Below are 18852 nucleotides of genomic sequence, written 5' to 3' on the forward strand. Positions count from 1 at the left end.
AGGGTTGCCTACTGAGGCCTAATTTTATGTGTCATATCTCTAGCAGGATTTATATACCGCTGTATTACGGGCTGAAGAGGTAGAACACTTTTGTGACGAACGCTTTTAAACACTAGATTAACAGCCCTACTTTGTTTCTGGCTTAAACAGAACTGTTCAACAATGACTTTTGATAAACAGTTTTGTTATACAATGCAACACATTCAAGAGTTGCTCTGTTCAGTTAGGAAGAAACCGTGTGTTTCTCATTAAATATCTTCATCTTAAAGCAGCAAGTTGCCATTTCTCATTCCCTCAAGTTTTCACGAATTGGTGAACACTGAAGAGACCAGCTGTGCTTGCTCTGAGCAGGTATCATGTAGCTTTGATGGCTCGGTAACTCACATGCCAGTCCTTAAGTATGGCCTTGTTGTAAAGTGTATTTTTGCAGAAATTATCCCTAAAGTTTACACTGAGACATATCAGCAAGTAGCCCACACAGCAGAAATTAGGAAAAATAATTTCTCTATGAATTATGATCCTTTTGCCAGTATCTCAATGCAACTGAGTGTATGAATATCAGAATAAAATATTGTATGCACTCGTAGGATTGCAAGAGGAATGAATGGAAATCTGTCTTGGAATGGTAGTAATGTATTTTTAGGTGTTATTCTGTGATAGCACTGCTTGAATGTTTGAAAACCATTTGTTAAATAATGCATCCAGTTTCCTCCTTTCTTAAAGCACCTATTTGTCCATGATGGTGCTTTCTAAATTCCATTTTTAATATTCTGCATGGCTAAGGCTATACCTATACTTCATCATTGCATTTTTAGTTTATTTCTGGGACAGCTCATCAGATTGAGAAGTGTAGTGCTTTGAAATACGATCCTTGTTATTTTCATACTGAATTGAGCACTGATTTGCCCTGTTTGACACACGTTGTTCATCGTGAGGTTTGGCACCAGTGCAAAAGCATTGTAATGCCAAAAACCAAGTGCACTTAAACTGCAGCAAAGCCAGGAAAGAGCATTCCCGACAGCATTGTATTTCAGCATAAGGTTGAAGCATGAGAAGATGCAATTACGGGTTAGCTCTGCAATGCAGAAAAAATACAGACTTCTCAGAGCAGTTTCTTGAAGGGCAAATGATTCGTCTTTGAGAATCAAACAGGTTTGTTTCATACACTTCCGGCATTGCTTCACTCTATGTAATTATACATCGTGAAACACGAAGCTGAAGTTGGGCTTGTTTTTTATTTCCACACGCAGATGCAGTGGGCAGGTACTACAAAGGGTAGTTCGGGGTTTTCTGAGTGTGGTGGCTCCACAAGGGATGCCACATCCACCCAGGGGTGCCAGACCCCCTGGCCTGAGTGGGACCCAGGCTCTGCCTCGCTCGGTGTCCTGGCCTGAAGTGGCGGCCCTGCAGATGTCCAGCGAGTCCGTACGAACAGCGCGACCCAGGGCGCTGCTCTGCCAGGACACGCATCCCGCCCACTGCAGATATTAAACTTTTCAACGAAAGGAGATTTAAAATTCTGAACGTAGGAGCTCGGGAGGACGTTTCATGGATTTCCCAAAGCGCCCTCTGAAGGCGCAGGGAGGCAGCCGGCAACCACAGAAGGTCATGGCAGCAGCTTCCCCGCCGGGGCTGTGTGGCATGAGGAAACGAACGCTCTAGGCGTGTCTCAGCCGCTGCCGGCCCTGCGTCTTCTGAGAGGTCACCGCTCCTCTATCCCAGTGCCGGGATCCCAGCCCGGGGCTCCCAGGCCCATCCCCAGCCCAGCCCCGCCGTGCTGCCGCAGCCAGGCGGGGCCGGGAGGACTGGCGGGGGGCGCTGTGCGCTCTGCGGCGGCGCTCCGGGCCGCTCCCTCTGTGGTGCGTCCGCCGTGGGCGGGGGAGCCGCTTCCCCTTCCGCTGCCCTTGTTGCCGGCGGGAGGTGACAGGACCAAGAGCCGCGATGTGGCGGAACGTGCTGGTGAGGCCCGGGGAGAGCGGCCCGCTGCCGCCGGCGGTGTGTGGGGCTCGTTCCGGGTGCCCGCCCGGCTGCGGGGCTCGGCCGCGCTGGCCGCCGTCCCTGCCGGGCGCTGCGGAGCGACCTGCGGGGGTCGGCGCAAGGTCTTAGGGGCCCGCTCGCTGCTCGTAGTGCTGAGCTTCAGGGACTTGAGAGGATGAGATTGAGTCAGGGGGCTCGGGTATGCTTAGCTCGTCTTTAAGGAGATACATTTTATAGCATGTTTATTTGGGGTGGGTAGGGACAGAAGATGCCTTGTCCCGTTCCTTGGAACAGCATCACTTGTATGTTTGCTCGCCCCGTGGCTGCGTTTTTAGCGGTGTTAATTGTGTGGGAACGATGTGTTGTCAATGTTGCTTGGAGGAGGCCGAGGCCGCTAGCAGCTTAGGGCTACTGCGCTTTTGAGACATTGCATTTTAGCGAAGGCAGATTAAAGAATTGTATATATAGGTCATTGATTTTGGTAGGCTACCCTGTATGATCAGTCTAGGGGAACAGATTCCAGCTCAGGACACAGCAGGGTGATTTAAACTGTGTCTGTGGCAGGATGTGCCTCCTTAGCACTGTGAAGGTTGTCTCCTGTGCTGGTGGCTCGGAGGTGAACTGCAGCAGTGACAGGACACAAACACACTTGTTTAAATTATTATTCTCCCTTTTGCTAGGTACAATAATATTTTTATTGTCCCTGACACAGAAAGTGGTGCCTAAAACTGAGGTCTAAGGGGCAGAGGCCAAGATTTCCCCTGAAAGGGAACCTGAAGGTTATGCTGCAGATCTGTAAAACTGTTGTATCTTACTGAAAGAAATTTTCCCTAGTTTTTCCTTTTCAGGTAGCTAGTCAAGCAGTCCTTTACAAAGTTTGTTGAAAATTTTACTGAATTCAAAATTAGCATGTTTTGGTGAAGTTTTGTGTGTTTGTTTGTTTGTTTTTAAAAGCCATTTTTTTGCTGTCTCACTTCTTTCTTTTCAAAGAAGCAGTTTCTACCCAGTGTGGACAGAGCTGTAAAATGTCACTGTTATTAAAACACTGCTTATCTTTTATTTCAGGCTCTCCGCCAGGTTTCCCAGAGGACTATAAGCACTGCTTCACGCAGGCAGCTTGAAAACAGGGTTTCTGAGAGTCAGAAGCTTTTTCAGGTAATGAGTGAGTTGAGTAATGTTAGTAGATTAACAAGGTTTTAGATTGTAACTGCATGATTTTTTTCTAAAGAGCTGGTCAGGCTCCCCTTTACATCCGAAGAGAGCTCTCAAAATCAGTTGCATGACTAGAGCGTTTGCCATTAGCAGTTATTTTCTGCAGAGGTTGAGTATTTTTATATGCATACTTGACTTGCTGACTCTTTAGGGGTTTTTTTACCCCATGAAATGATTTGTGCCAGAGTTTCTCGTAAGTATTAGGCATGGTACTCTGAAATGAGTTGATATGGGGGAATATTTCCAAAGATCAAATAGAGAAAAAGAGTGAGAAGACAGAAATACAGTGAAAAAGTAAACCTGAAATCTTATATCTCTTTCTATAACTCATAGATGAGCACCATAATTTTTAATTAAGATATGGTATTATTCTCTGTTATGAAAACTATAAAGGTCTTAAGTGATTGGATTCATTCCTTGAAAATTACTGGATCTTTAAAAGTTATTTCTGAATTACTCTTTTCCTGATAGGGCCTCTGAGCAAAGTAGTAAAAGCAGAGAACACTCAAAGAGAGTAATCCCAGCTGTGAGTCACAACCTGGAGCTGTAGCTTCATACTGAGGATAAACTGGCCTTCAGATCTGTGAAAGGGACCCACTTTAGAAGCCCCACCTAAGTAGTTTTAGTGTCTTATTGCTTTCCTTTTCCCTGAAAGAGAAAGCCAGTCTTGTTGAGACAGTTGACTAAGGAGCATGGTGTTCATTGTGAGCCAAGGGAAGGAAATGGGAGGATGATGTAGGTGATGGGAGGGGGTCAGAGGTTCAGTTTCTGCTGGCAGAGATCTCTAGGCATATCTCTTCCTGCTTTCATTCCTTTCTTGCGGGACAGAAAGTTAAGCTGGAGTAGGTTGCAGGTCACCAGCACTGAAGGCTGGCTTGAAGTCCAAAGCAGTGTGATCTTACTGACAGGGGTAAAGATCATGTGGATCTGCTGCTTAGTTTTACTTTGGGTGGAGCAAAACAATTTCCTGTATGCCACCAAATGACAATACAGACTCCTACCCCTGTTGCTCCCTGTATCAGGGTTCGACTATACTGGAGATGGATGGATAGTTTCTAGGGATGGTAATCACATCCCGTGCACCCGAGGGGTCTGGCTGGTGTCAGAAGTGTTCAGGCATCTGCCAGTCACTGCTTCAGTTATGAACTGTGCACATGATTTATTGTACTCCCCTAGTGAGTCATCACCTGATCCCAGAATGAAAGCTTTCAAGACAGAGTGGGGTCTAAATAAGGTTCAGTGTCTTTTGGGAGTCAGAAAGATAATGTGGGGTAGTAATTCTTCCGCTGGGTAATTGTAGTTATAGTAACACAATATTGCAGAACTGCATATAAATAGTTTATTTTTGTCACTTGTTTCCATTAGGAGGATAATGGCCTCCCAGTGCATCTTAAAGGCGGGGCAAAAGATTCTCTGTTGTACAGAACCACTGCAGGTCTCACAATGCTTGGTAAGGCTAATACTGAAATATTTATGCTTTGGTACAATTTCCAGTGCACTAGCATTAAAATATTTTTTCTTTGGTGCAGTGTCCAAAACAGATGGTGTTTGCTCTGTAAAATAATTACGCAGTGTCTTCAGTCTGTTCTTTATAACATGCAAAGTTTATGTAGAGAAGAAGAAACCACATTTGGACATACTGTGTATTCATTTGTGCTTTTTCCAGGTTTAGATTTTCATATGGCTTTTTCCCAGACTAAGTACTGTGGTCTGAATACTCCTTCAGCTTTAATGTATGGTGTTAGAGAAAAACAGAACTACTTCATCTATTCTGCAAAGGAGTACAATGTAATTATAGCACATATATGAACCAGTTTTCACACTAGCCTGACTCCTCTTAGTGATAGGTGATACTCAGTGTACTGAGTTTTCATGTGCTGTGAAAACTAGCAGAATTATAACCAAGGTTCATAATATTGGATATATTTAACCTTTATGTTGATTGTTACCTAATTTTGCAATAGCCTCTAATTTAAATGTATTGATCAAAAGATTTTCAGTTCAGCTGCTTTAAGAATGAGTAACATTGACTTCTTGATTGTGTAGGTTTCACAGACATGCCTCTCCCCATTTTTTTTTTCTGTGTCTTTCTTTTTGTGCAGCCTATGGAAATGTATGTTTTTTTCTCTAAAATAGGAATTACCAAAAAAAATTGAGACGTGGCTGTGGGAATGTATTTTATGTGAATTGCAGATGCTTATTGTCAGTATTTCTTCTGGAACAAACTGGAAAACCGACTTGAAAGGAATTCTGTATGCTAATCTGAAAATATCTTTTCTGTCTCTTAATTCAGGAACAATGTATGCTGTTTATTATCTGCTTGTCTCTTCAATGCCCAAGAAGCCAAACTGATTCCATTTGAGGATGCCTCAGCAACTAACATCTCTTTGTCCAAGTTCCCATGTGACTGTGGTGGCAGCTTATTATAAGCAGCTGGCCTAATGATTGGAATCATATGTTGATTGTAACATGTAAACTGCAATCAATAAAGCAGTTTTTATGTGGTGTGAGTGTCTGGGCTGTATCATCATTTATGTGTGTGAGCATTTTTGGTCGTAGGGTTGCCAAGGGGCTTTACTAAGGTTGCCGGCAGAGAAGAGGCTCAGTCCATCCCACTCCTCACCTCAGTTTGATGCCAGTGCCAGCCATAGCTGTCCAGAGCCAGGAAAGGGGTCACAGGTCAGCAGGAGCACCTGCAGAGCAGCACAAAGGACTCACAGACATTCCAGCCGGGAAGTCTGTCTCATCAGGGACACAACAGTGCCTCTGTGGGAATGCACGCAGCCTAGGGAATGAACAGGAGGAGTTAGAGACGTGCTCGTACCTGCACGCCTCAGTGGCATCACAGAGAAGTGATGGATGGTGGCTCCTACAGCTGGAGTGCTGGGATGGAAGGACTGGCAAGGGAAGAGGAGGTGCTGCTCTCTGTGTCAGTGACCGGCCAGGGTGCATGGAGGAGTTGTTGGGGAGCTTTTGGGTCAGGATTAAAGCGGGGGACAGGGACAGGTGACGTTGTGGTTGGGGTCTGTTGCTGGCCACTCAACCAGGAGGACTGAGTGGATGAGTCTGTAGACAGACAGGAGCAACCTCACATTCACCAGCCCTGGGCCTCGTGGGGGACTTCACGCCATGTCTCTGAAGGACAACACAGGGCATAAGCATCACTTTTAAGGTACTGTGATGGCTCTTATTAGCTAGATTATTGCAATTATTGGGAAAAATCATAATGGAAACACGAAGCTGTGCATCCCTAGCTCAGTTTTACATTCTTAACAGAATTTGTGCCTTTTAAACTTGCCTGTCAGGTTGTTTCTTGCGGGTTATTATGCCCAAAGTGTGGTATTGACTCTGTAACAAATAGGGCTTCTAAAAACCCCCAGTTTCATCAAAGTAATCCTTTTGTTTCTCTTTTCAAGGAAACAGTGGAATTTTCAAAATGTGAAAACAAGCTCAAAAATCTGGCCTCCCACTATAGTGCTATTTTAAGCCTCTTGTGGATTAAGTTTGTTTCCAATTTTTTGTTGCTATCCTTGAGAACCAGAGTATGCTTGTTAAACTTGAGGCAAACTGGAAGAGAAAAACAAGTGTACTCAGGACTCTCTCTAGTAGAACTAAAACTCTTTAAGAAAAGGTGACTGGGGGAATACCCCTCAGTGGTAGCTTCTCTGCACAGGTGGCTTTGGCCAACTGCATGACTAAACTAATAAGAAATACCTGGGTGGGTTTGTTGGAAAAAGGTTTGGGAAGTGGGGATGAACATTGATGCCTACAAAGAAGAGGAACCTCATGGCACAGTGAACTATACTACACAGAATCTGAAGCAATCACTCTGCTCTGTGCAATGCTGATAAGGCTTCTGCTGCCATCACATGACAGGGTTACCCTCAAGATGTGGACCAAGTGATGGGCATCTGGAAGGCAGCATAAGGAAAGATCAACATGTTTTAAAAACCCACATCTTTTCCTGCCCACAGGGATTATGAAGAACTTTGAAAAGAGTAATTGTTCAAATACTCCAAATTATAGAAATCCTGTGATGAGCTAGGCAGTAAATGCATGTTTGTGTGTACAACCAAAGCAGACTGTGCAGCTGTTCTTGTTTTTGCTCTGAGCTGTGTCTCTGAGTCCAACATCCTGGGATCCACAGCCGTCTGTGAGCTGTGTGGCTGGTAGCAGCCCTGTTGGAAGAGAACAGGGGGTAAAATGCAAGCTAGGAAAAGCCTTCATCCTACAGAGCAATCACTGTTTATTGTCGGAGCCTTGAAATGTTCTTTAAATGAATATCAAACGGCAAAAACTTGTTCTGGCAGAGTTGGGTCCAGTAACCCCGAGACAAGTCCCTGGAGCGTGCAGCTGGAGCAGGAGGGAGAGCGGTGGCATTGCCAGGGCTCACAGGGAGGCGTCCGCGATCCGCGGGGCTGCCAGCACTCCGGGAGCTCTGCTGCTGCAGGAGCAGGAGGAAGCCAAACAAAACCCACGGTCAGCTGCTCAGCACCTTTTTATGGGACTGCTTTACAGCACTAGCAGGGAACTTCCCATCTGCTGTGCAGTCTATACATGTATTTTATTGCAGGCTCAACCACATCGCAAACTGCGAGAGGTAAACTGGGTGCCTGTATTGCCTGTACTATCTCTAGGAAAATACAAAAAGAGAGCTATGTATCTTCTCTATTGCTGAAATGTCTGAAGATCTTAACTTCAACCTCCCTATGGGTATTATATGAGTAGCAGAAAATAAAATAAGCAACTTCCATTACTCCTTGCTAATGTGAAAAATGTTGTAACTATAAAGGAATAAAGTGGTCACTGATATGAAGTCATGGGCTTCTAGCAGTTAACACCCTCAGCTTAGAAGTGTGCCAGCTTTGTCAAAATGAAAACCAAAAAATTCTTCTTTCTACTGTAAGAGAAATTAATATTCAAATAATAATCAGACTAACCATAAAATTAAATCCTCAGTACTGCAGTTCCAGGTCCACAATCCTTTCCGAGACTCCAGATGTACAGACCATGTTTTACTTTCTCCATTTGGAAGGTAGCTCAGAGTATCAACTCCTAGAATGGTGCCCTGGGCTACATTTTGTTGGCTGCTGAATACATGTAAAAATCCAATTAGCTTGACACAAACAAAAATTTCCCCAGTAAAAGTCTGAGTACTAATGAAACCACAATAACACAGCATTGACTTCCTAAAAGACACCATGAAAAAGTTCAGAAACTCTTAGAAGTTAAAAAAGAAACAAACTCAGGGATATCTCTAAGTATATGATGTTCATTGTACTTTGTTTTCTTTTTCCAGATACCAGAGTAAAAATACCACTTTTCTAATGTTGCTCACCTTAGCTGTCACTGTTCTAAACTATGAGAAAGCATGATGAATGTTGGGATATTTTTGGCTTTTTTTTCATACTATGCTGTTGTTCCTTACTCTCCCATTCTTTCTTAATTCTTTTAAATATCAGAGCTGGAGGTTAACCTTCACAGTTGCTAGGGTGAATCAGACTTTCAGAAGCAAAATCAATCTGATCAACCTGACTTGACCCTAAATAAGGTATTTAGGGGATGAGTAAGTCAGAATTAATGTATCTTTTCATGTGCATGCTTGTATGATTATTTTTTTAAGAAGTTCCTTTTAGCAATAACACTACCTTCTCTAATCTAACCTGCCTGAGCCTTTCCTCTTATTTTTTCAGTACTCAAGTCAATTCTGCTGTAAAAATAAAGGCTTATCCAGAAACACCACCTGAGGAGAATCTCTTGGCTGAACTGTAGTTTTTCTAAATGTAGGTATTTACAGAATCACAGAATTAACTAGGCTGGAAAAGACTTTTGAGATCATGAAGTCCAGCCTATATCCAAGTCTTCTAACTCAGTCTTGCCTCAGTATTCTTGAAGAGTTGTTTTTTTTATCCACAGGTTTTCTATTAGACTAACTGATCACAGCCTTCCCCAAAACAGATCTAAAGCTAAAAGCACACTTGTACCTATTTCCTCAGAAATATGTATCCTCATCAAAGGTGGTCATTGGCTGGGATTCCTGTTTATTAATGTTGTGACAAGCCAAATTCATTCTCAGGGGGTATGAGAGGTACTTGAGGGAAGGGGTTATCCCACTGAGTCCCTAGTCAGTCAGTTCTGAGCTTAGATCCTCAGAGAAAACCAGTATCTGTATACATCTCACTAAGTTCTCAAAACATTCACTCCCATAGCATATAGTCTGCTGATTCCTAGAGAAAACTGCCAAAGAGAGATGAATTTGTCCTTTGCTTATGTGTTTCTTTCTTTGAGTTCCCAATCCACAAGTCTGAACTTTCTGAAACATAAGGATCTCTTGTCTCTTCAGTCTGGTTTATAAGGTGTCATCTTCCTTCTGCCTCTATGGTATTTTATTATTTTATTATTATATTAACCCACTTTAGTATTTTCATTCATGAAAATGTCTGTCCCTTGCCTTGTTGAGTCTCTGCTGTCTGGTGGGCATGGAAATAAGTTGGAAAGTGATGATGAGGTCAGATTCAGTAATATTTAAGCTTTATGTATATCAGAACATGGAAGGAGTTACAATAAGAAAGACCACAGGAGGCTTGGAGTTTTAGTTTTCTAAGTTAAAGTTTCCTAAAGGGAATTGTTGCAAACTAAGTATAAAATGAACAAGATCACAGTATTGCTTTAAAAGCATATTTCAGCATAAGAACTTTCCTCTGTGAACTACATGTTTGACTGCTAACAGAGTTGTAAAATAAGAGAGAAGTAGAGTGTCTTGTGATAAGTCAATCTAATACAATGGTATCCTTTATCTTAGAGATATATTGTGGAATAGCTCTCTGGAGGTTGCCTGTGAAGCTCACCTAGAGATACAGTTCTTTGTGATTTCACCAGGAGCAGCAGGAGAATGTTTTCCTTGAAAGGAACAGTAAGATGCTCACTGGAGATACTTAAAATGTACTAATTGAGTTAAACATTTTGTAGAGGACTTTTCAGGCCCAAAGAGACATAGTCCAGTTTTAACAATATCTGAAACAGCAGAAAAAAATTAAATACTTTTAGATGGCTGTCTTATTTTTTCCATGGAAGTTTTCCCTTTTAGCCAAGAAATCTGGGCTGTGCAGGATCCGAAGTACATGATCTTTCCAAAATGTTCCTTATTACAGATTAAGATTCTTGTAAGAGTTTCTATGCAAATCTTATGGTGTGATCCTCATCATTGCGACTGTACATGATTCATAGATATTCGCAGATGCTTTTGGGAATAAAGAGAGAGAGGGAGATTCAGTGCTGTTAGACTTTATTGCAGGTATTGAGACAGTTTTCTCCAAATAACTGTGAGTGGCTTCTGTTCCTACAGGGTTCCAAAGAGAAGCTTGTGATTCTATCAGGACCTTTAAGTTACTAACGTGTTCATAATAATAATTGAGTTATATATGTTTATGTAATATAAAAATGGTTCTACATTGTTTCATCTCAACATGAGCACTTACTCTGGATGACTAATGTTCTGGGCCCTGAAGTTTATAATGGAAAGGCTGACACACTCAATCTTATCTATCACAGCACTATGCAAAAGGGAATTATATAATTAAAACATTATAATGATCTCTATTGCTCAGTGGGCAGTTACAAGTCCCACAGGAGTCAGGCCAACTGTGTTATCAAGGTTTATTCAGTCATCTCTTAGGAGCAGTGGGCACATTTTGCTAAATATAGTGTGGTGTGCTAATAAGTCCTCCGTGTGGAGCATTGCACTGGGATCACTGTGCCCCAGAGCTGCAATGCAGTGCACAGGATGTTAGCCCACCTCCCTTTGGCTGAGATATTCAGAAAGAAGTACGTAAACTTAGACTGCTAAATCCATACTCTGACATTTACATAAATAGCTTGATTTTTCAGAAAAGTAATACCAAGAAATTCTCTTCTAGTAAAATAATAAAATAGAAAAATGTCTTACAACAGGGAAAGATGTTATTATTTCTGGAAATAGTGCTCAAATTTATGAACAGATTTCTGGGAAAAGAAACTTTTGGTTTCCCCAGTTTAATTAATTGTGGGATGTAAATGCAGTTTCTGAAAGAAAGTAGCAAAATGGGTGTGGTGCAGGATAGACCTCAACACTCTGGGTATTCCGTATATGATGTGTTTTACAGAGTTAGGCAGGAATACCTGTCTCAATCTGTACCTCTCTGTTTGGGTCTGAGACCCAAAAGCAGAAAAACAGATGAGTAGGACCTGAAAACCACATCTTTTGATTAGCTCCAGGCCCATTTACTGATCTTATTCTGGTTCCTGGTAAATAGATATTTACATGAGCAGACTACAAAGCTTTGCACCAGCAGAAGACTTCACTGGCTAAAGTACCAGAGATGACAAGTAAAAGTGCTTGATCCAGTGCCTCAACTGCACAGAGGCCATGCCTCTGCCTCCTGGGTGGTCCAGAACAGTTTGAGATGTGTCAGCATATGTGGGTCCTTGTCTGTAGCTGACAGCTCCACAAGAGATCTCTGATGCTGCAGAGCATTCAGATGGCTCTAGAGCCCACTGTGACAACAACAGATCTAAACCCCATGGATAGTGGGTGGCCAAACTGCTCAGGCACTGCTGAGTTCAGTAACTCAGGTCTTCATCATCCACCACAGAAATTTAGATGCTGGGCTCATATGCAGGCAACTAATGTGTCATAACCCAGAGCCAAATGCCACCTGAGGTGACCATGCAGGAAAAAGCAGTGGGCACAGCCAATGTCCCAAAAGAACAAAGCTACAGAGGTGGGGCATCTGTCAAGGAGTGCACGTCCCCTGTCTGCCCTCTCAACCACTCTGGAGGTTAGAGAAACAGACACTGGAGCTTTTATTAGAAAATAAGGTCCCAACAGCTACTCCTGGCATAAAGGGACCTCATATTGCAGCAGCTGCTCTTAACTGTGGAAGAAGATCATGATGTAGTAAAGCCCCATATTGTGATGTGCCTTAAACAGGAAATCCCCTAATTACATTTCAAAGGGCACTGGGCAGAGGGTAAAGGAGCAACAGGTCAGATTTACCAAAAGCCTATTTGTTTTAAAATCCTAAGCAGACAAATTAATTAGTTTATTTTTTTTTAATTTTTGATAAACAAATTGGAGCTAGTAGCAAACACATTTCTTCAGCTAAAAAATACATGCAGAAATCAAGACAATGCCAAACCCAAGACATTCACTAAACTGGGCTGACTAAAAGCTAACAGAGTAGCAAGGCCAGCTGGAGAGCATCCAAGAGATCGGAGGAAAGGGCATATGAGAGGAGACATTTTAACAGCTTCAAGTGAAGCCTCTCAGCAGGCTGTAGAGGTGTTGATACCCAGGAGAGAGACTCAACTCCAACAGGTGAAAAAGGCTGTCAGCAAAGAGTACATGGAAGCTTTCAAGTAACCTTTAAAAGTAGAAACAAAAGCCAACAGTTTTCTATTTACACAACAGAGTGCTTCTGATACTGAAGCACAGGGCAACATCTATTTATAATCCAAATAAATCTTGTGTTCTGGCATTTGGAACTGTCTGTATTCAACACATTGGGAAGCAGCAGACACAAGGCTGCATTAAGAAATACTGATTTAGATCTGCATTGTTTTGGTTCATGCATTTTCCTTCTTAGTCACTTGCCAATGATGACTTCTGCAAAAGAAACAGGTTTCTTTTTCAAAGCTGGCTCGTGAGGAGTTCATAAATGTTGTGACAGATGATACCTAGGCTGTGCTTTTAATGCCTGTGAGTTAAACTCTTGCATGACTCTTTTTTCACAAACCCTCAAAGTTTCCAAGTATCCATCAATATCTGCGATAGGGGACATGCAGATGAGAGCCCCAGATGATAGGTCCTAGTAAAGTACATATAATTTAGGCTATCCAGCTCCTTAGGCCTGTTGCAGCCCAACTTTTGTCCCTGGTGCTCTATCTTTTGCAGAGGAAAAAGCTGTTATGAATGCCACAGCCTGCCAGTTTGAATAAGAGATTGAGAAGCTGGGGGGAGTGGGGAGCAGGGATGGTGGTGACCATGGAATCCATTTCCCATGAAGTTTGGAAATGGTAAAAAAAAATCACGTGACTATTGTATACCGACATACTGAAACAGCAAAAGGGGTTTTAGCAAGATTGGTGGGATCTGCACCTCTGACAGTCACATACAAGAAGGATTCTCCCAGTCTGGCTTCTTTGCTCTCTGTCTGAGAGTTTGCAGACATGCCAGTTAAGCAAGCAATTTTTCACAATAAACCAAGGTTATTTTTGTGGAGTCAAAAGGGTTGAAACTTGATGATTCTTAAGGTCCTTTCCAACCCATACCATTTGATGATTCTCTGATCCAAAGATACAAGCTCTTCTCGTGTAGTCGTATTTTTTTATTTCTGACAGCTGTGCTCATAGTCATATTCTGGACAACTTGCAAGTCACCTAAAACAAGTTATTATCTATTGTCAGCTGCTACAAAACAGCTCCCCAAAGTATGCTGTTAGTACTAACTATGGTATGGAGAATTTCTCTTTGAAGTCCTGGGGTACTTGAAATAGCAGGTCATGAACTAAATGGCCTCTAGGGATCTTTTCCAGCCTCATTTACTATGGTTCTGTGCATTTGCATCAGATTCACTTGTCAGAATGCTTAGAGTTTTGAATGTTTTTCCTGCTGAACTGAGGATTTGGGGCCGACCTTTACATCCTCTAAACCTTCTTGGAAAGATACGTATTGGGATAGAGTGCAGCAGCAGCTGATTATTCCCCCTTGACAGCTTTCCTCCAACCTGCTTTTCCGTCAGAGGAATCACCACATCCTCAATGCTTTTTGTGTTTGTGGGGGAGAGAAGGCCAGCATCAACAGCTGGCCTAATGACAAAGGTCTTAAAATTCCCCCATCATTAATTATTCCACTGTCTGCAACAAAAGGATCAGGTCACTCATTAGCTAATGCAACCTGAACCTTCAACAGCTTTGAATACTTTGCCCATTCAGACACAAGCTTATCTTCTCCATAAGACTGCTTACCACCTACACAGACCCTGCTGTCCCAATATATACTGATTTTTTTTAACATGTAGAAGTGCTAAGAAGAATTAGCAAAATGTTCCTATTCAGAGCTTGGCACTGTGCCTTTTCAGAATTTTTTGCCAGTAAATTTGGAGAGCTTCTTCATAGGAATAAATTACTTTGCAATAGTTGAAATATACCAAATATATAGAAACCCATGGCTATTAACCCTTCAGCAGATGTTGAATCCAATTAGGTACTCGGTGAGCACTGTACTATAATATTCGGCAAATAGCAGCTAGTGGCTAGTGATTTCTAAAAATATTTTGATTTTTCAGAATTATGGGTTTTCTCAGTAAGTCATAATTCTTTCACCAAGGAACCCTTAGCTACATGAAGAGATCTGCATTCACAGTTCTTTGTGGCTAGTCCATTGCTGTGACAGGAACAATTACATTAAAACATACAGTGATACCTGAAAAATATACAGAGTCACTGTCCTGAGTTAATTTATTTTATTGTCTTCTTTAATCAAGCAAGATTTGTACGGGTTTCATAAAGTAATGCTTCCTGAATAGATCAGGACTCTGTCATGAAATAACAGCTTATTTGAAAGAAAGCAACTTTATTTAGAAATGTTACAATATAAAGTGTGTTTGTATATGTATATGGGACTATAAGATCATTGCATCTATTTTTTCCAATTTTAGTATTAAAGATCTATATATATTTTTTTAAATTATTACCTACAAATTAACTGGACTTTCTCAGACTCCCAAACTCCACTAAATACCAGCTTCTTTCTATTTATAACTCTGCTTTTGAAATATTTATTTACTTTTCCAGTTCTACTTATCTGGAGCCACAATAAATAACTTTCAGACCATTACATGATGGGAAAAGACAGTTACACAAATTAGAGAAATAAATAGTTGCTAAAGAAAACATACCTGGTAAGGCAGATAATTATTTCATGGCTGTCACACTTTCCAGAGATGCTGCTTCTGTAGTTGTTCCACTGAATGAGCAGATTTCAGATAGCAGCAGTCCTGTCTGAACAGTGCTAATATAAGAAGCCAGTCTTCATTATGCGAGGTCAGACTAGTTCTGCTCTCTGAATACCAAATCTGAAACGAACTTATCCAAATAAACAAACACCAGACTAAGTTTTTCCCCTGCCATTGACTGGAAATCTCTCATAGAAGGAAGAGCCTGGTGGAAGTGGTTTAGTATGTCTTGTCCTTCTGCATTTTATGAGTGCAGATATAATCCTGTGTAATATTAGTCTTATGACTGATTTAATGGGGAATAAAAAATATACTGGAAAGTCTGTCCGAATGGGCCTCTTAAATGACTGTACAAAGACAGTGTTTAATTTAGAGGCACTGTAGTGATAGATGCAGTGATAGACTGACCAGCAAAGTATTTCCTGGGCAGATGTACTGTACTGACTGCAAGTCACTGGCAGCAGCACAATTTTGCTTGTATAACAACACTTAATGCTTAATCTATATACTGTTTGATGTTCAAAGAGCTGAAACTTTTTTTTTTATTATTCTTCCTCTGTGCAAAACATATAATAATAAATAAATGCATATAATCCATATATACATATGAATAACACATTTACCATATTCATATGTAAAGCAGATGCAACCAACTGTCAGGACAACACAGAGGTCAAATCTAGTGTGATAGCCACATGGAAATGATATTCAAGGTTTACAGTGCTGAAATACAGAATGTCCTGTATTATTCTGCCCTGGCAATGCAGTTTGAGGTAACAAATACAAAAGAGGTGTCAGAAAGACAAAGTTGCCTGAATTACTCTAGATCCAAAACCATTTCAAAATTTCTAAGAAATTCCTGGATACCTGCAATATTACTACTACATACCTATACCAGAAATGGACAGTTTTATTAAAAGTATAAATATGAATTTAAGTGTTGATTTTTGTATTTAAATCTGTCACCGTTTCAGTGTGTTCAGGTTAGATAGCAAAGAAAATTGTGGGGATGGAGTGCAATGGTCTTAATGTGTTTAACACTTGTCTAAGAAACAAGCAGACAGGAGAGTGTTAGTAAATGTTTATGCATTTCAGAAATGCCTTCTGCATCACATACTATGTACTCAGACTATGAATGTACATAGCAACTGTCCTGATGAAAAACAGCCCATTTAATTACTGTGATACATGGAAGCACACACTCTAAATGCAATTTGTTGGTGTATTTTGCACATAAATGATCTTAGGAGATTCATGGTTAGAAGAGTTAGAATAAGGAGTTAAGGATAAGAACAAAATCCTGCTGCCCTTGGAGTCAATCTGTTTGCTCTTGCCAGCTCTGAATCTTATTTTGCACAAAGAAATTAAGCAAAGCTGGTCAGCTGACAGGAAGGGCAAATACTCTCCTTGGCAGCATCTAGGTCTGAGAGGGAGGGTGTGTGAGGTTCTTGCAGACCTGAGAGACCTCTTGCTTTCAAAAGTCTCCACTAATGTAAATCCACTTGTAGCTTTACATATTATAATACATGTACATGTACATATTAAAATTATATAAACATTTAAAAACAGTATTTCTGAGTGATTTAACTTTTGTTCAGAATAATGCATATTTTCTTCCAGCCTCATTTTTTGCATTAATTGCGTTTAACTATTAACTATCTTGGTTATCTTATGATGAAAAAAATCCACAGTATATTGTAAAAAAATACCGCCGTAGTGCACAAGTGATAAAAATACCTCATTTGCATTAATTCCCTTCCTGTGGGAGGATATTTCATTGTAATCGCTGATGTCCATTCTTCTGAAACTATTTTCCACCCCATGTTTATACCTGTGTCCTTGGTGTGTTCATTCAGGGAACTAAATTTTTAAAAATGTATTATATTTTATAAATATTGCTTTTCCATATCAGATCTGGATAAGAAGAAATCCAGTTTCCCATGCCAAAATGATGCCAAAAGAGAAAATCTAATTCAACAGCTGGGCAAGGGGGTTTAATAGGTCAAGAGTTTTATCAGCAGAGGAGATGTTGCTTTTGGGAAGTGCATTCTATCAATACCAGACAGCTGAAACTGTGCCGTGTCCCAAAGAGGAGCTGACTCACTTCCAAAGTGTCTGGAAATGTCAGCGCATGTCTTCTGCTTATCATTTCTTTTCAGCATTTGGGTTCTTGTGCAGATGACAGGTCTGTTGCAGAAATGAAGCTCAGGAGACACAAGTCCTCCTGCCGACAGGTCCTTGATCTCCGAGTCCTGCGGAAAAGTGCCTGGGAGCGGTTCTCTGATAAAATATTAATCTCTGCTATCGGTCACTTCCACCCTGCTTGAACCCCCCGATGACTCTGCCAGTCACGTCGTGCACGGAGCCGAAAGGGACCCAGTGCGGCCCCGGCCGCTGCGAGCGGGGGTCCCACGCTCTGCGCTGAGGCATGGCCCCATCTCTCCCTCTCTCCTCCCTTCCCGGCCCTGGTTGCCATCTCGTCCCCACCGCGGAGTCCCCGGGGGCCCAGCGGCAGCGTCGGCAGGCGGACAGACGGACGGTCGGGCTGTCGGACCTGCTCCTGCCCGGCGCCGCCACCGGGGGGCGCTCCGGCACCACGGATGGCCCTGGTGGCGCTGGGGCTCCGGGACGAGCGGAGCTGCGGCCGGGAGAAACCCGCAGCTTTCCCCCCTCCCTGTTTACCCCTGCTCCTCGCCCGTCTCTGTTCCGCGTCCCGAGTTTGCGCACTCGCTCCGAGGGGACGGTGACAACCCCTGCTTTAGCCCGGAGGGGTCCCGGAGGAGTGTCATCCGCGAGCGATACCGGGGGTGCCGTTCCCTACGGGTTTGGGAGCATCCCCACTGCGGGCGTGGGGCCCCCTGGGATGCTCTGTCTGAGCCCTCGGGCAGAGAAGGGCCTGGGCATTCCGCCGTGTCACTCTCTGGCACGGGGCGCTGCAGAGGCCGGGACACGTCGGGCGACACGGACAGGCTCCCGAGAGAGAGTGATGGGAGACCCTCGTGGATTATCCCATTGTGGAAGGTGAAGTTCCTTAGGAAGACACAGAATTTCAGACATGGCTTACGGGCGCGGATTTTCCGCGGGGTCCTAGGGAGGGTCGGTGCGGCGGTGCGCCCCGTCCCTCGGCCCGGGCAGCCGGACCCGCCTCGCCGCAGGCTGCTCCCGGCGCCCGCGGCGCTTTGTGCTCCAAGTAAAACACCCATGTGGCAGAGGGCTGTCGGGGGCACTGTGTATTTAATGTATGTTTAATTTATGTTTAATGTATGTATGGCTGCATAGCGTTGAGGCCAGACACACCTGAACTGTGACACAATGATTATATCACCTTTGCCCTCAAGGCTCCCGGCCGAGCCATCGGGAGTGCCCGCACTTCTCTGCAAGACTGTGCTGAGGATCAGCCCAGCCTCGGGTCCTCCGCGGGGGCGACGGGGCCTGCGGTGGAAACTCCCGCTCGGGGACACCCTCTGCGCCGCCGTCCCTCGAAGCCTGCCCGGAGACTCAGTTTTTCCACTGCCCTCCCATGTCCTCCCCGTTTGGGAAGCCTAGGGGAGGGAGGGAGGGGGCGGCGGGCCGGGCCCCTGCCTCTGGGCGCGCTGCCGCCGCGGCTCCCGTCTCATGCCGCAGGAATGCGCGGAGGTATGCGCCAGTTTCCAGAAGTGGATCCCCTTCCT

The 18852-nt window shown here is 43.1% G+C and overlaps 1 protein-coding gene across 1 annotated transcript; it reads left to right on the plus strand.

Moving 5' to 3' along the window:
• The first annotated feature begins 1811 nt into the window (after positions 1–1811).
• On the plus strand, positions 1812–5694 carry COX7A2 (cytochrome c oxidase subunit 7A2). Its single transcript, XM_014870214.2, has 4 exons — positions 1812–1959; positions 3043–3132; positions 4555–4639; positions 5483–5694. The coding sequence occupies exons 1-4, from the start codon at positions 1942–1944 to the stop codon at positions 5539–5541; spliced, it is 252 nt and encodes an 83-aa protein (XP_014725700.1). The 5' UTR covers positions 1812–1941; the 3' UTR covers positions 5542–5694.
• Positions 5695–18852: the final 13158 nt, after the last annotated feature.

The sequence above is a fragment of the Sturnus vulgaris genome, chromosome 3, assembly GCF_052056855.1.
Source record: "Sturnus vulgaris isolate bStuVul1 chromosome 3, bStuVul1.hap1, whole genome shotgun sequence".
Classification (NCBI taxonomy): Eukaryota; Metazoa; Chordata; class Aves; order Passeriformes; family Sturnidae; genus Sturnus; species Sturnus vulgaris.